Genomic DNA, 15291 nt, shown 5'->3' with positions numbered 1-15291 from the left:
ATTATGTGGGTATTTATGAAAAACATAAATTTGCAAGAGAATAAAGGTGCAGGGAAGAAAGTGCATCTTTTAGTCATTTAAAAGAAGGTATATAAAAATTTAAAGAATAACATTTTATTAGTTTATTATATTTCAAGTATTTATTTAAGTGGCCCGAGCAGTGGCCTAACTAATTGCAAAAAAAGGTAAATGTCACTTTAGGAAATGTAAAAGTAGTTGACAAACGCCAAAGTGAAAAAAAAATGTTAAGCAACATGTTTAGAAAAGTGATATTTTACTCAACCCAACAAACTCTGTTTGCATTATAACTCCGCTGTAGGTACAAAACACATTTGTTTTAAACCCTCAATACTCGACTCTATACTGACTGCATTCTGATAGTATTGATCTAAAGAAATTCAGTAAATCATTGCAAAGACCCATTTTATGTTATTTCTTAATCAAAATATGGTGATGTGAAAAGAAAATTAAAATTACAAGGTACTGCTGATTCACGATTGATTGCTCCATTTCCTTTAAGATTTCTTCTACTTAAAATTTTACAAATTGTGCACTACTAAATGTGTGTTAGCACCCGAAAATAAACAACACGCTTATAGATAATTAGAGATCATTTTTTAGAGATAATTTTGTAATAATGCAAGTTTACAAGTAATATTGGTACAGAAGTATCAGAGATACTCATAATTGATAGAAAAAAATGTTTTGAATAAGATTATTGTATTTTTCACAATTATTACTCATAATTCTGACACATTTCATATATGTAGTAATAAATTATTATGTTTAATGGTAATATAATAATTTTCGACCTTGCAATGGTGTTTATTATTGTCAAATTAGTATTTCTAATCGTTTATGGGAACACCGCGGGGTGCAAAGTGAGATTAAACGCGTTAGTCAAGGAGGTATATGCCCCCTGTACCAATCTAATGTTGTAAATTTACATTTTTGAAATTTTCACGTAGTTACTAAAAAAAGATTGTTACAGTTTTGTTTAATTTCTTTTACAATATTTTATAGAGCATTTTATGTATGTACTTCTTAGGAATATTGTAACCTTGTGAACCGTAATCTGCTTTGTTTGAAGAAAAAGATTATACCAGACTAAATTCTTTTCTGTTTTGGAAACACTTCATCATAGAGGGTTTCCGTGTAACATATATTTCGGATATATTTCCATTTAATAATCTTGTTAAAAACACAGTGAATAAAAGATTCTTGTTACAATCATTGTATCAATAGATAAAAACATGATTCATCGCCTCATTTCTTAAAAATGGTCAGCATGAAATTAATTTTGATGTCATCTTAGAAGTACTTTTACACATAACTATAAATATTTTTAATACTTTAAAACTTGAAAACGCTTCAACTTCCTGTTACCATATACACATAAGAAAGATTGAAAACTTAATGTTTAATGTTCATTGCAACTGAATACAATTTTCGTTTACTGTTGGTATAAGAAAAAACAGTGGAAATAAAGGCCTCTTAAAGCACTAAAATTGTGTTTTAAAACATCTTGTCGTTTATTATCTTCCATGTTACAATTTTAACATTGTTGTTCGGAATAAAATGATGTTGAGAGTTTTCAAAATAAGTACTCGTTTTTGGAAGAAATACAATATGTGAATGAAATAGCATTTTTAGCCACAGCAAGAGTCTTAGCTTCCGATCAGTGTTTACACCGTCTAGACTTGTTTCCATTGTTGTTAGAAATTTGTTTTTTTTTCCTTGAGCGCCCAAGGTCTCCTACCGTCCAAGTTCGATCTTCGGATTTATCTCTTTTATTATCCTATAACCACGTAATATTCGAAAAGAATCTTTGTTATTTTTAACATTCCACAAACACGAAAATTTACCTTATAGACAACATCTAGAAAATATGTGGTCGAATTAACATAAATACTTCCATTATTTATACAACGCATTCCTCGTCCGATTCCCAAAGCAGAGTGAAAATTTTCGAAATTTCGGACGTAAGTACTTAGCGCAAAGTTGATGGGATAATGGCGAATCGTGCAGTGCAGTGACAGGTAGACGTCCGTGGTCGTTTTTTGGTAATTTCGGGTGGTGTTAACTACGTAGATGATTACAAATGAAGGCTAGTAGTTAGTCTGGTATGTAAATATTTGTCCAAGAGGTAGAATCGCGCGAGCTGCGTGTCCGTGTAAAGTGGACCGGGCCGGGCGAGTTTGGCAGTTGTTCCAGAGACTCAATGGGTAGGTAGACGAAGGTGAGATAATGAGCTTGAGACGCCAATAGCCGCCTTCCAGCACACCAGACAGAGACGGAGTTTTAGGAATTCCACCCGCTGTATCTTGTTAAGTCATCTCGGCTCACGATCGAGGAGAAGCCAGATTTACGCCCACCAACTCGCCCAGTTTACACCGGGCCGATTTCTCTTTGTATGCCATTTTGGCCAAGATTCCAGTGCCGTATGCCGGAAAATGCGCTCTTCCGGCACTGACCGCGTGTTTTAACTTGCAACCCGGAGCGGAAGGAATCGAGCGCTTCGCGAATTGCTAAATAGATGCTAATTGCGAGATTGGTTTTTATGGCTGCATAAATAGGTTCCGATTTTTGAAACATTAATATTTATTGGGGTGGTGAAAGATTGACTATCGCAAATTTCGGCGCGATTATTAAGAAAAACGTGAGGCAAATATTTACATTGTTTGTTGGAATATTAAACAAGCAATAAACAACTAGCCAAATGAGTAACTTTTTGCGAATACAAGACATTCGCTTTGTCGGTATTACACGTGACATTTTAAACACGGACGTGACCAGAATTTCACGGGGACCTCCAGGACTAAAATGACTTTTTTAACAATATTTTTTAGTATTAAACGACTAACTCAATTTTACATTTTTTATGTTCCTTACTAAAGTTTTTTATTTATTCCACAAAAATTGGCTGCTCTAGTGCTCTTGTCTTGTTATTTATGTTTGTTGTTACATTTTCGATGCACTCTTTGTTTTATAAGTAGGCAACTAATTATACAGGAAAATATTYAAGAAGCATTTCTTTTAAGATTTTCCAATTTTTTTATACGTTTGTAAATATCTATAAATGTCTAGAAATTTTTGCATACGTTGAACTCATTTTTTCATTAAGTTTTCAACGCAGTAATAAATTCCTTCATTCGTATTTTCTTTTAGTGCAGTAATGCTAATAATAATTATCCGACTTAATTGGCATCGGATTTAGTTTTAGAGACGATCAAACATTAACCGGAATTACGGAATATGTAAGCATAATGACTAGTAAATTAAAGATTATCATTGGGATTTGCAAACAGGTCGGAGTTATTTTTGTTACATATAAAATGAATAATAATTATTGCATTTCGTTGTGGGTTGTAATTAGTAATCATGCTTTTATTTTTATTTTAGTGAAAAAGATAATGCGGCTAGATGTTATGCAACTTATTATACAGATGAGCATCCGTGTTGCCATTCAAAATACAAATTTACAGGTGCACCAGAACTCGCGCCCCAGAGAAAATTTTCAAGTAAGGTAAGATACCAAGAACATGAAAAAAATGTTTAAAAAATTCTATCTGTCAAAAAATTTTGACATTTATTTTTTGACATTTAAATTTTTTTATATCTATTTAAGGATACTGATGATCTTGTATATGTTTTTTTTTACAATTATTTAGTAAAGGGACAAAAATTTTGCCAATAAAAGCCACAAATAACATATAGCCAAAAAACTTGGAAAATTATTTTTCCAACAGAAATAAATAGAGTCAATGTGCAATTTCTGCATAATTTATTTTTAATAAAGTTTTTTTAAATAATTGAGTATATTACTTAAATTATTTAATTATCGGGTGAGTATTAATGTTTATTGTGACAAAAAAATGTATTGACAATACTTAGTTATTGGTAATTCTTCTAATTTGTTATATCAGAATGTGTCAGGTGACAGCTAAATCAACAGTCGCCCGTCGCAATGAATGACAATCGCCTATAAAAGGTTGACGTTCGAATTTGAAAGTCAAGTTTGCCAAACTATAATTTTAAATTTAACACCAACTTGAACTAAAAAATCACAATCATTTACAGTCACCCGGTATGATCACGTATTAGTGACATAAACTTTTATTTACTTTTTATCTCAAGAATTTGCTCAGCGTTATTATTATTGTTATGTTGCAAAATCTAAGTAATTGTTACAAAGAATTTCTTTATTTTTACTCATTACTTTTATATCTCTTATCTCATGTTTATACAATTAATTATTTTTAGATTTGATTCCATTTTTCTAGAGTTGTCAAATAAAAAATGATTGTATTTGATGAAAACTTCAAATATTTGAGTTATTGGTACACAATGATGGTGTGTGATAAAAATGTTTTTTTTTTTTGTATTTCCAATGAAATTTCAACGAAAAAGCTGAAATATTTTTGTGACTCGCCTAATTTCGCCGTCACGTCCGCAATTTTATCATGGTTTTTTATCGCTTGTGTTTATCAGGTGTTTTAGTTAATTAATTTTCTGCACACGCATTGTTCCAGTACAAAATAAATAAAATTCCACTGGTACAAAATAAGCACACCAWTAAGAATAAATGGAAATATACTTTATTACTTTTTTAGTAAATACAATAATTGCAATATAAAAAATACTGTTTTTTATACTCGTAATAACAAATTCCTTTTACTTTTGAATTGGGGGTTAACAGGACCCAAGAAAGGATTATTTGTAGACGTAGCTTTCCGCACCTCCACGTCCGAAGCCTGCGGGGCCGAAAAGGGCTGCATAGCAGGGCTGGTTGCAGTAGGGTTTGCCTTCATGTTCTGCATGTGACCCCGGAGTTAGAGTCTTGTTGCATTTCTCGCAACGCAAACATGCAGCGTGCCAGTCCTTCCCCAGGGAAGTCTTGCGTTCAGCTGAAAGATAACATGAATTATCACTATTATCAGTCATAAACACGAATTAAAATTCTATCTTTATTTGCAGAAGAAATGTGTTAATTACTGCAACATGTGTTATCGCAAGCAAGTGCGACTCAATTTGAAACGAAAGGCAAATAAAGTTGGCGATTGGGGCAATTTTGAGATAAATATTTCCGTTTTGATAATTTTGATACCATCTATTCGTTATAAGTTTCAAGGTGACAACGATAAATCAGTTTATAGCTGGGGAAGTACAAGTACGTCTCATTGATATTCAAGTCAAATTTTGAAAAAGTGAAACCGAAAAATTAACCGTTGGAATAAAAGGAAGTCACTCTTATGTATACAAATTATTACGTCAACTTTTAAAACGTCGTAAAAAGTCAAGTATTACTCATTTGGTGATCAATAACCGAATGAAAAAATATTTCAAGTAGGAGAGATGAGGACAAACCTGATGTCATTTTGTAGTTTCACTTTTTCAATCCGCTTTAAAAACACTAACAAGATAAAAGTACATATTTAAAGAGTTAAGAAAACACTCCTACAGCGATAATACATTTACATGATACAATTTCCTCCTAAAGTGCTTAAATACGCAAAAAATTGTGAAAGTGTTGGAATAACAATAGCGGATTTCTAAAACAAACATCGGGGTGACATACTGATATTTTCACGAACCCGTATTTGCAAGAGGGYCAATTTTATGCATGTGGAACTAAAAAATAATAATGATGAAGCCATATGGGCAAACCGGTGGCCGAAAATAAACAATATAACAATTTGGACGGGCGTTTTAGTAATAAAAACAACCCCCAAATAAGGAGAATATACAGAATGAAAAAAATATATACCTAAAGAGATTTCAWTAATTTCACATCAGTCTCTTCACAAAAATAATAATATTTATTATCAAATTTGAGTACAAAAACCGTCAATAAATTACATATGTACAGTTAATGAAAATAAATAAATAAATAATTTGAGAGAATTATTTATTGTCTTTGTAAACATTTAGTAGACTTACCAAAGTAAACAGGTTTGTCGCATTTTGGACAGTTGGGCATGGTGAAGAGAGTTTCSAACTTCGACCTGAACACAGTTAAGTATCAGCTCAAACTAAGCTGAACGAGCAACAAACGCAGGTTTTACTTTGCCGGCATTCGATTTCATTTGTGGTGRCTGAACGATGTGATGTAATTTCATTTGTGTACCTACCTACATTTTACAATTATCACTCTGTAAAGTCGTTCTACCTGTATCAAACAACATATACAAATACATGCAGTAATAATAAGTGCATTTTATATTAAAAACTTCCGAATGTGGTGCATATTTTATTAATTAATTTTTATGACGTTAATGATGATAATTTGATAAAACTTGACTTTATTTTTTGTTTTTATCGCCCAGTACTTTACCACTGGGTCATCCAGTTTGACAGGTACTTATTATTATGCATCCACCTGCTTCCTTTTGATAGAAAACTTTCTTGTGGTGACAAGTCAAATTAGTGGGTACTTTTCCATAATAAAAGGTGTATTCCTAGTAGAGTAGATTTCAGTTCCATTTCTTTTATTTTTGTTAATAAAAGGTAATTAGAAGAGTGGGCGTATTATTAGATATGACTCATTTATATTTGACTCAGGAACTTTATACTATGTTATGACATAATAAACGAGGTATGAAAAATGATGGAATATTTATTTTATAAAAAATTCTGTAAGTATATAAAATAATTCAAGTATTGATATCTAATCCAAAGATTAAACTGATAAAAGTAATACTAACTTGACCTAGAAATACTTTTGATTTTTTTCACAGTTTAAGATATACATAGATTTGTAAAAAGTCGACATAAAAGGAAAGCTACTTTACTGTAAAAGTAATTTAAAAAGACAAAGATAAAATTTTGAATAAAAATTTATTATTATAATAAGCCTCATCTATTATTCTCTGTGAAATAGCAGCTACTTATACTATACTAAAAATAACTTGTGTGTTAATTAACTTTCTGTAAAAGGCAATTTTTCTAAATGATTGTGGAAATACACATTAATACTAATATAATTGCGCAAGATCCTGACAGATAACTAGAACTGAATCAAAAAAAGAACTCTAGAACGTATACGTATATGTTGGAAGACATAAAAGCAAAAAAGAAAAGTTGGAAAAGATCATCTGTGATACTGAATGTGTATAATCGCATCTTAGGCAACCAACTATACTCCTTTAGCTGTTATTATTTTTCAAAACAGCTAAAAATGCGCAAACGCAGAAGCCTGTCAGTTCTCAAACTTGAATTTGAATTCAAAGATAATGGTTTGTAATTCCATCTACCATTAATTTTCAAAATCCATTAATAGTACACAAAAATTTTTGCATTCTTGGGCCAAAGATGATAATCCTTGAAGCAAGCCCCAAACTCTTTTTTGCCAAGAAACAAACTCTCTCAAAATTCATCGATTTTATAAATGAATTAACTGAAATCATAATATGTAGGCATGTCGAAATAGTTTAGAGAATCTTAACGAGAAGTTGATGAAACTTTAGAAATGGTGGCTGCTTTAAAATAAGTTTTATAAAAAGATGTAGGTAATTCGAAAAGGTGGTAGGTCTATTTAATCTCCAGTATATTCTCGATAACAGTAAAATATTTTTCTTATCTGTTATCAACTGTTTTAATCAAAACCCTTATCTTSAGATCATTCTAAAGATTTCTAGTATTTGTAGTTCTAAGTCATGAAGTTAGCGTTGTTTTTGTTACTCTGTGCCTCCTTTTACCACTCCGCTGTAACTTTAAAATGTTACACGTGTTCAATTGGTGAGCAAGATACTGACATGACATGTGTTGATACACCTGAGAAAACAACTCCAACAAATTGCAATAAAAAATATTGTACGACAAAACGGCAAGAATTACTAGTAYGTTCATACTTGATCTAGAACATTTAATGTAGTAATGTGATTTAGGAYCCGAAAGGTAAAGTTGTTTCAATATATAGAGGATGTGAGGACACGCCAGAGCATATGAATGAAATTGTGGAAGACCAAACTTACAGGTGGTACTTTGTGGCATGTAAAGAAGACCTTTGCAACGGAGGTAGTGGAAAAGCCTCAGATAATGACAATGGTGGTGGCAGTTTAGGTGATAAGTCAACAATTTTAGTACCAGGAACAGGAAAAAATGGAGGTATATCATTAAAAATATCCTTATTAACCGTAACACTGTTTATTCTAAACTTAACTTTATTGTAAACCAAACTTGTAAACATTAAAAATATAGGAAAGAACATTTTAGTATTTATACTTGAAGTCAACTTCAACCAAATACTTAACGTTGACTTGGGCCACATCGTAGACAATATACTCGTTATAAAGCAACGCTGACCGTATTTCATTATTGGTCACYCCCTTACCTAAAGGCACTTCAATTCCATCAAGGGTTTTGGTTGCTTTAGGATCAGGCTCAGTTCGACCTAAACCTTTGGTACTATGTTTGCCTTTTGGTAACTTCTCCACGTACTCAGCTTGGGTRCTCTCATAAATCTGAAATACAAAAAMATAAAGTCKGTATWACARCTACCRRAYAACTCACATTTCCCAAAGCCACATCACACAACAGRAACAACCCAGTAGGGTTCTGAAGCGAAGTACAACAGTAATTGGCAGACTTAGACACCATGTCGGCAAAGTAGATACCTTTACCGAACATGTACCCTGTAACGGGAGCCTCCGGTGGGGCAATACGCAACCCTTGGGACAAAATCCCAGCAAAGTTGGTGGTACGGGAACCGTGCCACAATAATTTGTGGTTGTGCAGTTTCTTAAACGGTTTGAATCTCTTGTCCTCGCCTTGACGTTTAATAGTGAAGATGTTTTTGATATCGAGGGAATAGCCCCCGTGAGTGGCGGCATGAGTGTTTTTCACGTACTCTTGTATAATTRTGTATTCTTCACTATCAGTGTTCACAACATCAATTTCGGTATTCAACTGTTGGTAGTAACTGTCGACGGTGTGATCTGCACCGCTCGATTTCATCAAGTTGTATGCAATTTCCAGTTCCATCAAACTATCCAACATTTCAATTTTCTTCTTAATTGTTTCTAAATCTTTCAGAGTTGGAGGATTATCCACTCCAAAAGAGTGTGGAATGAAAGTGTAGAATCTATTTGAGGCATCTACGAATCTCGCCTCGGCTCCGCCTGTCTCCACGAGTTGTTGCAGTTCAGTCAGAACGGCAAAAGCTTTCGAAATCTGTTTTTTACTCAATTTCCCCAATGGCATTTTCTCAGTATCTAATTCAAACTCCAGCATGAGTTTTTTCATCGCTTTCACATCAAAAATCGTCCGAATCAAGTTTTGWACAGGAAGTGGCAACGTTGACTCCGACTCCGTTATATCCATARTCTTACTTTGATCCTCCCCATAATCGACATCCACGGGYCAAAAAAGTCCGGGGACTTTCTGGAATTCGTGCCGACTCTCCCACCTGTTTCCGGTTTTTTCCTCATACTGTTTATGAAATTCGAGTAAGGCATCATGGAGATGATTAAACTCTTCCAATTTATTACCACCGATGGTGGTACCAATGCGGCCCCACGACCGGAACACCCAGTATCTGTCACCGCGGTCGGCCTCCAACAATTGCAGCTTATAGAAACTGTTCTTGTTAGTTTGTATATCCGTTTTGCTCAATACAGCAAAGTATTTGTTATGCTCGGTGGAGTAAACGTGGGCTTTGTGGTCCAGACCGGAATCTGGATCCACAGCTGAGCCACCTTTCAAGGTCATCTTCACTTTGCTTGGCATAGACTTTGTGTACATGCTGCCAGATTTCGATTTGCTGCTGGATGGTTCAGGTGGGAGGCGAGTAGCAGGCTGAAAAACGACCAATCACTGCGTATAAAAATTATTGTATAAACTGAGAAACTTACATCTGACCCCCAGTCGCAGATACTTTTCGCAACGACCAGTTCTGGGATTTTCCCCCTATGTTGGGGCGCTTCATCGACGAAATCCTCGGGAACCACCTGGATTCGCTCCTCTTGAACCATACTCATTCTAGCCCCCATTTTCTCAACATCAGCCTCTGACGCAAACACAGCCATCACAGTCCCACTAATTTTGGTGACAACTTTACCGCCCAACTTCACAATTTGTCGTTTCAGTTCTTCTTTTCCRCTCGCAGGTTGTCCCAAAATAACGAACTCCATATTGTACAGCGGTGGTGTTTCTCTCTTCACTTTCGGTCTTAAAATCAAGTCAAAGAAGTTTGAAATTTGGGGGAGGGCGAAACTTACTCGGCACTTTCTTCGCCCTCTTCTTTTTTGATGGAGTAGGAGGGTGGGGCGTTTTTCACCACACGGGTTCTAGGCACGTATTTATACTTTTTCAAAAATGAGTGTTCCTTCAAAGCTGAGGGGACTTTGAACGGTTTGCGAGGTGGCTCCTTCACTTGAGTGTGGCATTTCGTATATTCAGTTAAGTTTCCTTTACAAATATAACCAAATTTATCAAAAACCAACTGTCCTCCCTTACAAACGGAGCACGGTTCCAAGGCACCAAAAGTCATAATATCAGCGAGGCAATCTAAAATCTAAATATTTTCCTTTAAATTAACATAAAAAAAAGTTATAATAAAACCGACCCTATCCTTGCCTGGTGGAACATCTTGATTGTTATGTTGCAACAACAAAGCAAGTTCTTCCTTATTGAGATTTTTCTCCAACTGATCTCTATATTTAAAGATAAGTTCAATTTGTTGTTTGTACAATTTCGACTGCTCGTCCGTAAATCCGTCAACAGTATCCTCTTCTTTTTTAACTTTTTTAATATCGGGAACGTCTTCTTGCTTAATGGCACTAAAAAAAATTGTTAAAAAAAGAAAAGTAAATTATGACAAACATACGGTAACTGTTTTTTAGACTCCGCCTGATCGTCTTTTTTCAACGTTTTAAAGCCAGGCAGTTGGTCTGCAGACTCGAAATACCCCAATTCAGCCCTTAATTGTGCAAAACATGTCACGTGATGCCACATATCCTGTCCTCCATATTTTTTACCAACTTCAGTTTCAAAATCTTTTTTTGAAATTCTTATCTAAAAGCATTATGAAATCACGGAACTAAATACAAAGATAGGAAAAAACCTCATCCTTCAGTATTTTCTGTTCACAGCCTCTACAAGTAGCTCGACCAGATTTGGCATATTCTATTTTGAAGTCTTTAAGGGCGGTTTTGTTCTGGGCGATGGCTGCTGCGTCTCTTTTCTTACCTTTAACTTTCTTATTAGGTACTACCACTGATCCCGCATTTGCTACAATTGAGCGTTCATTTTTTGGGTTTAATAATGTCAGAATTAAAACTTACACAACTTTTCTTTAATTTTGTTTTGGTCTTCAAGTCGTAAAGATTCAAAGTGGTAAATCTCGTCTTCTGATTTCGGACGTTGTTTGCTGAAGAAGCAACTATAATGGTACCAGTTTGGCACCATTCCATCGTGAAATGGAGACTAAAAATTTCAACATTGTCAATTTATTAACATAACAGCGTGATCCAAAAGAATAATCACTCAAATGGGTTTTTGAACCACTGAATTACTCTCAAAACTGCAAACCAAAATATTGCACCAACTTTCCTTAGGGACAAAAATGTAATTTTTATTAATTAAAAAACGTGATTTTGTATTTTCTTTGTAAGAGACGTTTAATTTCAAAAGCGTAAAAAAATTTTAAAAGCACACCTGCCATATCTGCGATCCTTTCAACGTTTTCTATAACCACATATGCGGTTGTACACCGTGTATATAAAGAAATATTTTTAATAATTTTGTGATTTTTAACAAGGGATTTTTTTTCGGAAAGTCATATTTTCAAATTACTTATATCTTATTACAAATCGTATAATACTGCTTTCCCCCAGATAATGTTATTAATATTATTTATTAATAGAATAAACCCAGAGTCTGGAAAACTTTTTCTAAATATCAAATTTTATATTAATCTTGCAAAGAAAATATGTTTGGAAGTTTGTTACCTGGACCATGACTGCCAGTCGCAGGGTGCCTTGTCCAATGGGTGATTTACACCCACGACAGTTTGCTCTTCCACTTTTCGCATATTCTGCACGATATGGAAGATCCATTTTTGCTTATTTTCCGTAAACAAGTAGTTTTTACACAAACAAACACAACCTAAAAGTACCGGGAAAAACGCGCAGTAACTGAACAAGTGACCAACCAGAAATCTTGAAAATTTCTAAGAAAAATCCTATTATTTAGAAAAATTACGTTTCTTAGGTTGTGTAGCCTGAGCAGCCCGCCAAAATTTTAAACTGTACTATTGAGTTAATTATTTTTGCAAATCTTCCAAAAACTGCACAATTATCAAACATTTATGAACAGGTTCAACACAATAGTGTAATCACAAAACCTCACAATTTTATACTATTTTCACATGCCCAGATTTTAGGTTATGTTTGACCACGAAGTCACGAAAACACTTGTTTGCTGTATAAGATAAAAATTCACATAATGGCATTGTGTGAAGCTGAGAAAACGTTTGTGTTGCATGGAGTAGAAGTAAGCTTATAGTAAAAAATCATCAATTTCTATAATAAAACCACTTGTAGGAGAATTTTCGTGTTGATGGACGCGAACGTGAGGACTACAGGCCGATAGAACTTGAAACTAACATAGTCTCACATGCCTTTGGTTCTGCTAGATTACGTTTAGCTAACACAGACGTTCTAGTTGCAGTCAAAATTGAAGTTGATGTTCCATATCCAGAAAGACCTAAAGAGGGAAAATTGGAATTTTTTGTTGACTGGTATTTTACAAACAAATGACCCGCTTTTGTTCTTTTACGACTTTTATAGTTCTGCAAATGCAACTCCTGATTTTGAAGGCCGAGGAGGTGAAGATTTAGCCGTTGAGATATCAAACAGTTTAGCTGCAGCTTATAGGTCACCTGAAGTGTTTGATTTAACTAAACTGTGCATTTTGAAAGGGCGCAAATGCTGGAAAATATTTGTAGACATCCTTGTACGTATTTGTGTCACCCTGAGACAAAAAAATAACGTGTTTTTTTTAAGTTGTTGGAGTGTGGGGGTAACTTATATGATGCTGTATCAATAGCTGTTAAAGCAGCTCTTTGGGATACTAGAATACCACTGGTTAAGTCAGTTACAGTTGATGGAAATAACGTAGATATGGAAGTTTCAGATGAATTACACGATTGTCAAAAGCTTGACGTTTCAGCAGCCCCCATTATGGTAGAAAATTGAATACATTTTTCAACTTGTGCTAACCTATGTTTTAAGGTGACTGTGTGTAAAATTGGGGAGCAGTGTATTGTTGACCCAAATGTGGCAGAAGAATTATGTTCAGTGGGGGCTGTAGTTATAGCAGTTTCAAAGAATAAATTTAGCACAGTACTACAAATTGGATCAGGTTCTTTACATCCCCAAACATTACTGGATTGCTTACAGATGGGTGAAAAAGTGGCCCAACGGCTAAGTGAGGCACTTTTAGAAACGTTAAGTCAAATTAATCCAAATAAAAATCAAGATGTGGGATTTTTAAAATAACCACTTTATTCAAGAATAAATATTTTTTTGGTAAATCTCTTGTTTAATTAACTAAGCTGGTCCATTATATCTTAATGAATCATGGATGGTTCTAATTAAGTCGTGATTTACAGAGAAAATGAACCTTAGGCAAGAAATTTCAACTACTGCATTGTCATACAATCTGACTTTGTTTCCAGCTGTTATTGGACGACCATCTACGAAAATTGGACGGCGCCCTTCAGAAGACAAGTAGAATTCACCTGTGTTTCTTAATCTGAAAAAAGTATTTTTTCATTTTGTCAGAACACAAAAAAAAATACCTTAGGGTTCCTTGACGCCTTGAAACCTTATGTGCAGGTCCCTCCAAACTAAGATCGATATCAACATTATACCCTTTGGCACATCTTCCAATGATGATTTCTTTGCTTCTCATTAAGTACCTCACCATTCTACCCCTCAACACTGCTAGTGTTTGTCCATCTAACTCTCCAGGACAGATACCTGTTACACTATCAACCAACACATTCCATCTACCAACTTCATTTTCCAACTGTCTGATTTGCTTGATATTTTTCCTCTGTTGTAATCTCAATTCCCTATCAAGTGCCTCATCTGGAGGTTCACTCAACTCAGAATCTTGAATGATATCTTCAGCATCGTTAAAAGTCATTATGGGACGACCTGAAGTTGGCAGTGGCCCCAAAACTTGATCAGGCAACAAATGATACATTTTCAAAGTTTGCCAGTGCCTAAATAGGGCACTTGCTGTTCTCCCAGGATAAAAAACATCTGGGTTTTGTGCTAGTAGTTCCGCGAATACATCAATTGTGGGATTGGCGCTCTAAAAACTCTCATGTAACAACTTTCCGAAATATAAAACAAACTTACTGATTTTACAGTACTTAAAATCTGCTCCTCAGCTTGACTCCAGAGCGCTTTATCCTGTACAGCGGCTATCATGTCGGGGTGCAAGTTTCTCATGGCTGATACAGCCACGCGAGACACAGCTTGGTCATACAATAAAGCATACCATCGCTGTTGTAATTCTTGCACAGTAAATTTGCAAGAAAATTTGGTACCTAAATGTACCGTTCGCAAATCGTTTGTTTGTTGAACTCCAATAATTAATGCGAGATCGTCAGTTGGCTTCCACCTGCCCAAATCTTTGGTTGCAAACTGATTCTGCTGGCGCCCCTTTTTGTTACGTCGCGAACTGCTCGTCACAGTTTTGGACGCCGGCTTTCTCTTAAAATCAGGTGTATGACTCACTGTGGGAGTTGTAACGATTGGAGGAGTCGAAGGACTGGCCACGGAAAAGTCGGAATGAGACTGTGTACGTGCTCGGTTACTCTACAATTCAAATGATAATGAGAGTAAATAAGAACCAGCACTTACCTTTACTGTATTTATTCCGGGCAAGCCTAGACTATATTCAACCAATTCGTCGTCAAATTTTTTGCGTTTAATCGATCGATTTGAACTAGAAGTAAAAAAAAAACTTATGGAAAAAAACACATAACCTCAAATTACCTTCGCCGTTTTGTAACATCCGAAGCGTCAATTAAATGGCTTTGCGATAATGTACTATACATTTCCGACTTTTCGTTGGGTGATTGCAACATTTCAGATTCTTGTAAACCCTCCATTTCCGCTTCTTCCACCAAAAACATAAACACTTTCGAATAAGTCAAATGACATTGATTACGTAATCGAAATATTTTGCAATTGACTGAGCAGAAAATCGAAATACCTTTTTATGTAAAATATTGACTTTATGTTTTGCAATATAGTCAAAAATTAAAATTAAATG

At 34.6% G+C, this 15291-nt stretch overlaps 5 protein-coding genes across 8 annotated transcripts; 2 read left to right on the top strand and 3 right to left on the bottom strand.

Annotated features, from left to right (window-relative positions):
- Positions 1-4576: 4576 nt before the first annotated feature.
- Positions 4577-6099, bottom strand: LOC123014544 (cysteine-rich protein 1-like). The gene is made up of 2 exons (XM_044413713.1): positions 5941-6099; positions 4577-4907 (listed from the first exon to the last, which is right to left on the bottom strand). Exons 1-2 carry the CDS (start codon positions 5978-5980, stop codon positions 4714-4716), a joined length of 234 nt encoding a protein of 77 aa, XP_044269648.1. The 5' UTR covers positions 5981-6099; the 3' UTR covers positions 4577-4713.
- A 1534-nt stretch (positions 6100-7633) lies between these two features.
- On the top strand, positions 7634-8206 carry LOC123014585. Its single transcript, XM_044413779.1, has 2 exons — positions 7634-7838; positions 7887-8206. The coding sequence occupies exons 1-2, from the start codon at positions 7656-7658 to the stop codon at positions 8169-8171; spliced, it is 468 nt and encodes a 155-aa protein (XP_044269714.1). The 5' UTR covers positions 7634-7655; the 3' UTR covers positions 8172-8206.
- On the bottom strand, positions 8130-12585 carry LOC123014582 (poly [ADP-ribose] polymerase). Its single transcript, XM_044413772.1, has 9 exons — positions 11949-12585; positions 11283-11424; positions 11063-11229; positions 10826-11013; positions 10565-10778; positions 10218-10513; positions 9852-10167; positions 8512-9795; positions 8130-8462 (listed from the first exon to the last, which is right to left on the bottom strand). Exons 1-9 carry the CDS (start codon positions 12054-12056, stop codon positions 8211-8213), a joined length of 2967 nt encoding a protein of 988 aa, XP_044269707.1. The 5' UTR covers positions 12057-12585; the 3' UTR covers positions 8130-8210.
- Positions 12193-13534, top strand: LOC123014584 (exosome complex component RRP42). Of its 3 annotated transcripts, none has more exons than XM_044413776.1 (6): positions 12193-12330; positions 12383-12492; positions 12543-12739; positions 12789-12954; positions 13005-13184; positions 13233-13534. In XM_044413776.1, exons 2-6 carry the CDS (start codon positions 12445-12447, stop codon positions 13497-13499), a joined length of 858 nt encoding a protein of 285 aa, XP_044269711.1. In that variant the 5' UTR covers positions 12193-12330; positions 12383-12444; the 3' UTR covers positions 13500-13534. The 3 variants fall into 3 exon arrangements, with proteins under 3 accessions (XP_044269711.1, XP_044269713.1, XP_044269712.1); XM_044413778.1 differs by having other exon boundaries at positions 12224-12330; positions 12376-12492; XM_044413777.1 differs by having other exon boundaries at positions 12240-12492.
- Positions 13483-15191, bottom strand: LOC123014583 (microspherule protein 1). Of its 2 annotated transcripts, none has more exons than XM_044413774.1 (5): positions 15012-15191; positions 14877-14961; positions 14370-14831; positions 13802-14322; positions 13483-13755 (listed from the first exon to the last, which is right to left on the bottom strand). In XM_044413774.1, the coding sequence occupies exons 1-5, from the start codon at positions 15149-15151 to the stop codon at positions 13551-13553; spliced, it is 1413 nt and encodes a 470-aa protein (XP_044269709.1). In that variant the 5' UTR covers positions 15152-15191; the 3' UTR covers positions 13483-13550. The 2 variants fall into 2 exon arrangements, with proteins under 2 accessions (XP_044269709.1, XP_044269710.1); XM_044413775.1 differs by having other exon boundaries at positions 14883-14961.
- Between the last annotated feature and the right edge of the window lie 100 nt (positions 15192-15291).

This window comes from Tribolium madens, unplaced genomic scaffold (assembly GCF_015345945.1).
Source record: "Tribolium madens isolate multiple individuals breed KSU strain unplaced genomic scaffold, Tmad_KSU_1.1 Scaffold_97;HRSCAF=244;Tcas5.2_LG3a, whole genome shotgun sequence".
NCBI classification, from domain to species: domain Eukaryota; kingdom Metazoa; phylum Arthropoda; class Insecta; order Coleoptera; family Tenebrionidae; genus Tribolium; species Tribolium madens.
The sequence above is the reverse complement of the archived record's forward strand: the minus strand, read 5'-3'. Positions and strand labels throughout refer to the sequence as shown.

What these genes read in the sequence shown, in the direction of transcription:
- LOC123014544 (XM_044413713.1), bottom strand. Translation starts at nt 5,980, where the DNA reads ATGCCCAACTGTCCAAAATGCGACAAACCTGTTTACTTTG. An exon ending in CGACAAACCTGTTTACTTTG is followed by an intron (nt 4,908 to 5,940) that starts GTAAGTCTACTA and finishes GTTATCTTTCAG; the next exon opens with CTGAACGCAAGACTTCCCTG.
- LOC123014584 (XM_044413776.1), top strand. Translation starts at nt 12,445, where the DNA reads ATGGCATTGTGTGAAGCTGAGAAAACGTTTGTGTTGCATGGAGTAGAA. An exon ending in TTGGAATTTTTTGTTGACTG is followed by an intron (nt 12,740 to 12,788) that starts GTATTTTACAAA and finishes CGACTTTTATAG; the next exon opens with TTCTGCAAATGCAACTCCTG. An exon ending in TTTCAGCAGCCCCCATTATG is followed by an intron (nt 13,185 to 13,232) that starts GTAGAAAATTGA and finishes CTATGTTTTAAG; the next exon opens with GTGACTGTGTGTAAAATTGG.
- LOC123014583 (XM_044413774.1), bottom strand. Translation starts at nt 15,151, where the DNA reads ATGTTTTTGGTGGAAGAAGCGGAAATGGAGGGTTTACAAGAATCTGAA. An exon ending in CCGGAATAAATACAGTAAAG is followed by an intron (nt 14,832 to 14,876) that starts GTAAGTGCTGGT and finishes TTTGAATTGTAG; the next exon opens with AGTAACCGAGCACGTACACA. An exon ending in AGGCGTCAAGGAACCCTAAG is followed by an intron (nt 13,756 to 13,801) that starts GTATTTTTTTTT and finishes TACTTTTTTCAG; the next exon opens with ATTAAGAAACACAGGTGAAT.